Source organism: Miniopterus schreibersii, assembly GCF_964146895.1.
Source record: "Miniopterus schreibersii genome assembly, chromosome: 20".
NCBI classification, from domain to species: domain Eukaryota; kingdom Metazoa; phylum Chordata; class Mammalia; order Chiroptera; family Miniopteridae; genus Miniopterus; species Miniopterus schreibersii.
This window is the reverse complement of record NC_138122.1, coordinates 12,857,634-12,865,922: the sequence shown is the minus strand read 5'-3', so window position 1 is coordinate 12,865,922 and position 8,289 is coordinate 12,857,634. Positions and strand designations below refer to the sequence as shown.

Here is an 8,289-nt window from a genome sequence, read left to right as displayed (position 1 = left end):
CATTAAGAGAAATAAACACACTGAGATGATGACCTGGGATCAGATACCAATGGCATCATTTCCCTGCTGCATCCCCTTCAGCTTCCCCTGACGTTGAAGTCCACCCTTGGCTACAAGGATGGGGTCTCCTCCCCTTGACCATCCCAATGCACAGCCTTCCTGTCCACATTTCTCTCTCGCTTTTTTCTTCACCTGAGAACATTCTTCAACACCCTCAAAAGCAAAAATGAAATGCTCTGTTCCACCCACACATCCATCAACTGTGAAATAGCCACCTGCTACGAGTACCTTCAGTTGTGCTGGGGACACAACAGGCAGGACCACCTGCTGCTCTGGACCTCATGGTGCAGAGGCCAGAAGTCAAAGAACCAAGAAGAATGGTAAGATCAGGAGGAGACTGGGTTCCAGTGAGGTGGGAACAGGTGGAGCAGATGGCACAGGTGGTATCGGGGAGCAGATGGCACACAAGGGCAGCCTGCAGCACCTCATGGCTTGTGTCTGGGAAGTCAGGAGTAGGGCTGTGACTGGGGTATCAGTTGCTTCCATGTGGGGGCCATGGGGACCTGCCCAGCACAGTGATCCCAAGTTAAAGTCTGCCAAGAGTTCACTCAGAGGTGAGAAAGAACTAGGGGGACAAGAGCCACGGCTGAAGTGCAGTTGGGGGGATGCTCATGTGGGAGAAGCACAGGCTGGTCATGGGCTGTGGAGAGGAGCAGACCTGGGGCACATCGAGGAGGAAACAGCCGTCGCTGGGGGAGGCTGCCGGCCGGGACTCGGGCCAGGGGAGGCTGGAGATGGGAGTTCTCACCTTGCCATTTTCTACCTCTTTCCTGGAAGTCTCAGTGGTGGTTTATGCGAACTGCTTTCACCTCCTCAACCCTTACTGGCTGCCACCGCAACTGCTGCCAAAGGGCCAAATCCAGACCACGTGGCCCAGGCCTTCCGGCAGCACTGGGTGCGGGACCACAGTTCCGTGGTTGTCCCGAGGCTTTGCTCCACCCCCCGCACTGCTGAAACTCACCAGCTAGTCAGGCTGTATTGTTCCTCGGAGCCCATGCTGGACCCACTGTCTTTCGTGACCCATTTATCCAGGGGCATTTAGTAGTATCCCAAGCATCTTGTGTTCTACAGAGCACCATCTAGAAAGTTCTCTCTAGGCAACCTAGTAAGGTGGGTGAGGTGAGCTTTCTGCTTCAGTTGGTCCCCTAAACTCTCTGAGCTGAAAAGATGCAGTCCAACTCATCAGGTAATCTACTGATTCCATTTATGTTCTCCTTAGTCATATCTATCCTCTAGTTTTTTTAAAAATGTTTTTATTGATTTTAGAGGACAGGAGAAGGAGAAAGAAACATCATGAGAGAGAACCATGACTCTAGTGCCTCCTGCATGCCCTCTGCTGAGGATTGAACCCAAAGCCCGGGCATGTGCCCTGACCGAGAATGGAACTGGCCATCTTTTGGTGCACTGGATGGTGCTCAACCAACTGAACCACACTGGCCAGGGCTTCTGTAGCTTTTTTAACATATTTATTATAAAGCACTTTTCTGTTTATTACCTAGAATAATTTGTGAATCTGTTTCTGTTGATTGAATCTGAATTTTTTTCTATTGATTCAAAAACATTTGTTTCTTTGCATATCTTGTATTTTTATTGTATATCAGATATTGTAGATAATATGTCATAGAATCTCTGGGTTCTGTTATAGCTCTCTGAAAAGTGTTGAGTTTTTGTTTCCTCTTGCAGAGGTCAGAAATGTCCGGCCCTTGGGCCATATACGGCCTGAGAAATCATTTGGTCTGGCCCTGCCAGGGTAACCGCAGGTGGGACTTGAAAGTCAATAAATCTAGGAACTTTTTTCAAGGCTAATTTTTAAGTTGATAATTTTGTATAGCCCTCGAATAATATTATAAATATCCAAATGACCCTTGGCAGAAAAAAAGGTTCCCCACCCCTGCTAGGGAGTTGAATTACTGGAGGATCACCATGACCTTGTGGAGGCTGGGCTTTAAATTTTATTCAGGCAGATACATTTTGATTTTGCCCGAAACCTTAGTGCAAAGCCCTTATTTCTAGAACCCAGTCTTTATTCCCAAGGTAATGCCCTTTTAGGGTTTAAATGGAAAACTGAGGTGTTTACCAAGTCTCCCCTGGAGTTTATAGCAAATGAATCTTCTCAGTTCCATGCCCTTGCAGCTCTGCCTTTCCCTGGGATCCTGGAATCTTACCCATACATGTGCAGTTTAGGCCAATCACCTATTGGAAGGGAGTTACAGCTTCTGGCTTCTCACCTGCTGAGACTCCAAGCTACCCAGCATTACCCCTCTATTATCAGCTCCAGTGCCTCACGCAGCTGTCTTCATATATTTTGCCCACATTTCATAATGCGTGAGGGTTTCTGCAGTTATTGGAAGTGGAAACATTATCTTTTGACTTTTGAACCTGTAATCAAATCATTTATTTAAAAAATGAACCATTAAGACACAGCAAGCGAACGAAATGAAATATTAAGGCCTGCTGTAAAGGAGACAATTCTCTGACGGTTAATTAAGCCCGAGGATTCCTTTTAATTTACGTTGCACTCACCCCGGCAGAAGGAGGCCTCAGGCCCCGCCTCCACTCGCACACCCCGCCCCCCAGCGCCCAGACCCCGCCCCGTTCACGCCCCGCCCCCTAGGTCACGCCCGTTTCCATGGCGACGCGGCACTAGGCCGGGGCTGCCCGGCCACCGAGTGGACGAGCAGCGGCAGCAGCTGCGGCGACATGAGCTCGGTGGGGGTGGCGGCCTGCCAGCCGCCCCCCAGCTCGGACACCCAGGTCTCCCAGGGCGCAGCACGCCCGCGCCAGCGCCCGTCCGCGGTCCTCCAGCAGCCGGGGCAGCCCGGGCTCAGCGAGGCGCAGAAGCGGGTCCTGGACCTGGAGAAGAGCCTGCAGTTCCTGCAGCAGCAGCACTCGGAGACGCTGGTCAAGCTCCACGAGGAGATTGAGCACCTGAAGCGAGAGAACAAGGGTGAGGCCGGGTGGCGAGGCCGGGGCGCGGCGCCCCCCGCGGTTGGGCCCCCCAGAGAAAAGATCTGCCTCCCACCCCGAGTCCTACCCCGCAGGGCTCAGGCTCCCTGCCCCAGGCCAAGGCTCCGCTCCCCCCATCATTTCCCACAGTTACCTGGCCAGCCTTCTCCTCCGTAGGCAGGGCCAGGCCCACCTCATTTAAAAAAACTTTTTTAGAGAAGCAAAACATACAAGTATACAGCTTCGTGAATTTTCACACACTCAGCACACCCAGATCAAGGGCAGACATGCTGGCCCCAGAAGGATCCCTGGGCCCCATCCAGCCCCTCCCCAGGCATCTCTGGCCCTGTGCCCTTGTGTCTCCTCGGGGCAGAACTTCCTTCCTAACTCTCCACCCCTTGAGGCTCCGCAGCCCCATGAGCCAAGCCTGAAGTGGAACTTGGGGCCTCCGCCATGGGACCCTGCCCCTCTCCCTGGCCTTGGTCAGCTTTAGCTCTCCCCCCACACATCTAGGCCTGCCTGGCTTTCTCACTCCCCTCCTTTCTCCTGCTGCCTCTACCTGGAGTGTCAAGTCCTCCAACACTGGATATCCGTTGTCAGGATCCTCCCCTCCCCGTGTCTTCCTGAGTCTCACCCCAGTCCCTCTCTGATACCAGGCTGGATGTGGCCAGCTGTCTTGGGGATCACTTGGTTGTAGCACTGACTACATCTGCTCATCCATGGCCAGGGGCTCCTGGAAAACTGGGTCATCCTGACTCACCCCTCTACCCCTGGAACCAAGCCCCCACCTGGCAGAGGGTGCCCGTAAGACATCAGGGATGAAGGGTGGGATTTCTGGCGAAGCTCTCATTCATGCAGGGGCTTTGGCTCAGGGAACAACTAGAGGCATTCCTGGCCCTAGGGTGCCCAAGGCAAAGGGTGCCCTAGGGTCCCTGAGGCCTCTTGGGGACTCAGCCAAGAGGGGGTGAGTAGGGCAAGCCAAGCTTCTCTCAAAGTGGCTGTAGCTTCGAAAATGATGAGAACATGTGCTTGCTTCCAGATCTCCATTACAGGCTAATAATGAATCAGAAGCCACCGAAAAAAGGTAAGACTGAGGCCCTCAGGGCCTGATGGGAAGTTACTAATGTCAAGAGTAGCCCCGCCAGCCCAGCAAGGCATGGCTCAGTGGTTGAGCATCGACCTAGGATCCAGGAGATCAGGGTTCGATTCCCGGTCAGGACACATGCCCGGGTTGCGGGCTACAGCCAATCAATGGCTCTCATCATTGATGTTTCTGTCTCTCTCTCCCTCTCTCTGAAATCAATAAAGATATATTTAAAAAAAAAAAAAAAAAAGAGTAGCCCCTCCAGACTGCCTGTGCCCACTCAGCAGCTGCACTGGCCCACACACTGTCCTAGTGGTGAGGGGTCCTGGAGGATCTGGACACCACTGCCCCCAGCAATGGTCTGGGTGACAAACACAGAAGGTGCCATTCTCAGGGAGCCCAAGGCCTGAAGTCTGAACAGTAGGGTCAGTGGGCAGAGCAGCTGCAGGTGGGGGGCTGGCCAGGCCCTTCCCCTGCCCTCCCCAGCCTCACTACCTTGGTGAGCTCTTTCACTTGGCTTGCAGCCCTGGCCTACTCATTTCCCTCTGAAACACTGGGGAGCTCAGCACAGCACAGCCCGAGCCCTGTGGCTCTGGTCCCTCACTCCCTGGGACAGATGGCAGGGATCCTTCCTACCATCTCAGAAGCAACTGTGGGGGCTGGGAGAAGAAAACACAGACACAGAGACCTGCAGCCACTTGTCCAAAGCCCTTCCTCATCTGTGGCCATTCACTTTGCCTGTCCCCAAGCCCAGCCCAGGCTGTTTTGGCATGTTCTCCCCACTAACCTTTGGGGTCAGGTCTGTTAGTGGGAGGTAGCCTGAGTGGTGAGTGGTGCCAGCCTGGAATGCCCCAGTCTGGGGGCTGCCCAAAGCTTTTTCTTCCTGGAGGACACAGAGAATGGGATGGTGAGGGCCCTTCTCCAGTGGGGTGGAGCAGCTCCAGTGAACTGTCCTAGATAAACAGTGACGCCCATTTAGCGGTTCCAGTCCTGCAGTGTGTATGTGGGGTCCCCGATGGGACATCAGGAGAGGTTGTATTCCTTTAGGACCTGCCTACTTCTAAGGCCCCAAGCCCCCTCCTTTGTGGATGACCCTTCGGAAACCACTTTTCCCACAGTTTTGGCTCCCTCAGGCACTGGCTAGGTCTGGGGCTGCCTCACCAGAGTGTTGGGGAGGGCTCTGCATGAATGCCCAGGCCCAGGGCCTGCAAGGCCAGGAGGCAGGCACAGGTGGGCCCAGCCCCTTGCTGTGCAGAAGCTCGATCTTGGGTTGACCTCTGCGTGTTCACCTACAGGTAGCATCTCCAATTCCAGCTTGCAGTCCATCAAGTCCATCTCGAACTCATCGTCAGGTGAGCGTGCCAGCACCCTCAGCGTGCTCGGAGGGCAAATGTTGGGCAGCCCTAGAGGTGGGGGCAGTGCCTTTGCCAGGCCCCAAGGACCTGAGGGTTAAGGGGCAACTGAAGGGAGCCAAGGAGGGTGTGGTGAGCTGAAACCATCAGAAGGGGGGCTGAGGTGGGCGGGACAGGACTACAGGTCGGCAGAGGCTGCAAAGGCTGGGTGGACCTGGCAGCAAAGAGTGATGTGATCGAGTGAGGCACACAAGGTCCCACAGCAGTCCCACCCTGCGGCATGGTGGTGGGCAGACTCACTGACAGAACCTCTCTGAATGGTCTTCCGGAGAGGGAATGTGAGCTGGCTGCCGAGGACGCCCTGCTTGTAGCATCCCTGCAAAGCAGGCAGGACGCAGGTACGATGGCCCTGCCTAGAGCCCTGGGCTTGTGGCGTCCTTTGCAGGAGGAGCAAAGTCAAGAGCCCCTTCTCCCCAATCTGCCTCCCCAAGAGGCCAGAGATTCTTATCAGGAGCGGCCTCTGCTATTTCTAAGTAGGACCCAGGCAGGCCATGGGCCTTGTCCTTGGGAAGTAAACTTGTGCAGGCTGGGTCAAGACCTCTCATTCAGTTTCATTTTGTCCCAGATGGGGTGCTGCTTCAGTTAGGGAGCAGCTTGCAGGGCCACCTCCCCTGCCCTCCAGCACTTTCCGAACCCTGGGAGAAGACTGGCAGTTTCAGGTGTCAGGGCATTCAGCAGGCACGGCCCACAGGCTTCATCCTCAGGCCCTCACTCATGTTTTCGAGCAAGCTCTGTTACTATCTCCCCTTTACCAGGAGGAAACTAAGGCAGGGCGGGGGTTCCTTGGGTGAGCACAGCTGATCCTGGAGGACTTGGGAACAAGCACTTGATGGCCGCAGTAACTGGCCCTGTCTGGGTCTGACCTATAGCCAACTCTCAAGGCAAGGCCAAGCCTCAGCCCAGCACCAAGAAGCAAGACTCGAAAGCTGACATTCTCCAGAAGACGGACCCGGAAGAGAAGCCCCCGGCTGCGGCCCCGCTTCACAGCAGCAAGCTGGACAAAGCCCCCGGGGCACAGAGGCCAGCCAAGTAAGGCATTTAGTAGGTTCACACCCTGGAACCAGCCCATCGCTTTGCCTTCCAAATGGGCTGGCCTCCAGCATGAACCAAGCTGGGGATCCTACAGGGTCCCTGTGCTGACCTGAGCCCACGGGGGGGCCAGCAGCAGCCCCTTATTTTCTCAAAGATTCTGGCTGCCACCAAACGAGCTTGCTTTTCACCAAGAATAGTGAGTCAGGTTTCCAGGCTCCACCCTGGGAAACTCTCTTGGTCAATGGAAGGCACAGTCAGCAGGATACCCCAGGTTTTGGAACCTTCCCTGGAAAGCAGCAGTCTGGACTTTGCACAGAAAAGGGACCCCATTGTCTCCCAGGTAGTACAGCCAGCAGGAGAGGCTCCTGCTTCTCTGCAGCCCTTAGATTCCCTCTTGACCAGCTTTACCAGGTTTGGGGTCAGGGCAGCTTGAACTACATCTGACCCTCAGTGTACCTTGTGAGGGGCAGAAGAGATGGGCCCAGATCACAGCTGGTCCCAGAGGCCCCCCCCCCCCCAGTGCACCCTGGTCAGCAGAAGGCAACCAGGATCCTGAGGCTGTATTGATGCCCCTCTTCCCTACACTGGCCCCATGGTGAGGGGAGTGCCCTGAAGAGTTGGTGGGTGGTTAGACCAATTCCAGCAGACCACCTCTGGGCTGCTGCAATGACTGTTTCAGAGACGAAGTGGAGACCTTTAATCCAGAGGCAACCTCCGTGGCGGGCAGCCAGCACAAGGGCAAGCAGGTGACAGGGACGCCCCGCCTGATGAACCTGCCCCCCCACTTGCGCAAACCCACCTCGCTTCAGCAGTGTGAGGTGGTCATCCGCCAGCTGTGGAATGCCAACCTTCTGCAGGCCCAAGAGGTGAGGCTCGGGCGGTGGGGGGCAGCCCTGGTGGCTCTGCAGCCTCAGCCACCATGCCTTTTCTCCCTACCTTTCAGCTGCAGCATCTCAGGTCTCTGCTGGAAGGGACCCACAGGTCATCCAAGGCTGCCCCCGAGGAGGCTGGCCTGAATTCTCCTAAGTGAGTGCCCAGTGTGGCTCATGTCCCAACAAAGTGGGGGCCCAGTTGTATGGGGCTCACCGCTTACTCTCCCTTCACCAGGGACCAGGAGGCCATGCAGCTCCCCAAGGTCCCCACCAAGGGTGTCTCTAAGAAATGGTGAGTCCAGGGGCAGGGGATGGGTGGGGCACCTGCAAGGAGAGGAGGGTGGGACACAGCAGAAAGCACGTCCTGGCTCCGAGCCTTGCCCAGCAGCCGCTCCCAGGCACGCCTCCGCTGCCCGCCCTCTGCCCCTGCCAGCCTGATCCTGAGCCCAATGCCCGGGGCGGAGCGTGCCATCCTGCCTGCACTAAAGCAGACCCTGAAGAATAACTTCGCTGAGCGGCAGAAAAGGCTGCAGGTGGTGCAGAGCCGACGGCTGCACCGCTCCGTGCTCTGAGTGCCATGAGCAGTCCTCAGTGGTCCGAGGCCAGGTCTGGATCACAGCTGGGGACACTAACCCTCTCTAGGTAGCATTCCAAAAGAACTCTAATTCCACATAAAACAAACTCACAGCAGATAAAGTCCTTGGTCTGAGAACTGAGAAACGTTTATTTTCTTGCTCAGTATTTTGCTATTCTGCATTTACACAAGAACATGTTAAAAGTATTACCTCAATTGTTGAAATAAAGCTTGTTTCTCCCAGTCCTGAGTCTAGTTCCTTGCTGGCTGTCAGGTATCACTGCCCTGGGAGGCCCCTAACTCAGCCCT

General features: G+C 55.4%; 1 protein-coding gene across 4 annotated transcripts; it reads left to right on the top strand.

Annotated features, from left to right (window-relative positions):
• Positions 1-2,678: 2,678 nt before the first annotated feature.
• LOC308550007 (coiled-coil domain-containing protein 74B-like) lies at positions 2,679-8,225 on the top strand. 4 transcript variants are annotated; one of them, XM_081123286.1, is made up of 8 exons: positions 2,679-3,007; positions 4,046-4,090; positions 5,386-5,442; positions 6,372-6,531; positions 7,214-7,400; positions 7,478-7,560; positions 7,642-7,698; positions 7,795-8,225. In XM_081123286.1, exons 1-8 carry the CDS (start codon positions 2,761-2,763, stop codon positions 7,976-7,978), a joined length of 1,020 nt encoding a protein of 339 aa, XP_080979412.1. In that variant the 5' UTR covers positions 2,679-2,760; the 3' UTR covers positions 7,979-8,225. The 4 variants fall into 4 exon arrangements, with proteins under 4 accessions (XP_080979412.1, XP_080979415.1, XP_080979413.1 ...); XM_081123289.1 differs by having other exon boundaries at positions 2,706-3,007; positions 6,384-6,531; positions 7,840-8,225; XM_081123287.1 differs by having other exon boundaries at positions 2,706-3,007; positions 6,384-6,531.
• Positions 8,226-8,289: the final 64 nt, after the last annotated feature.

What these genes read in the sequence shown, in the direction of transcription:
- LOC308550007 (XM_081123286.1), top strand. Translation starts at nt 2,761, where the DNA reads ATGAGCTCGGTGGGGGTGGCGGCCTGCCAGCCGCCCCCCAGCTCGGAC. An exon ending in CCTGAAGCGAGAGAACAAGG is followed by an intron (nt 3,008 to 4,045) that starts GTGAGGCCGGGT and finishes GCTTGCTTCCAG; the next exon opens with ATCTCCATTACAGGCTAATA. An exon ending in CATCTCGAACTCATCGTCAG is followed by an intron (nt 5,443 to 6,371) that starts GTGAGCGTGCCA and finishes TCTGACCTATAG; the next exon opens with CCAACTCTCAAGGCAAGGCC.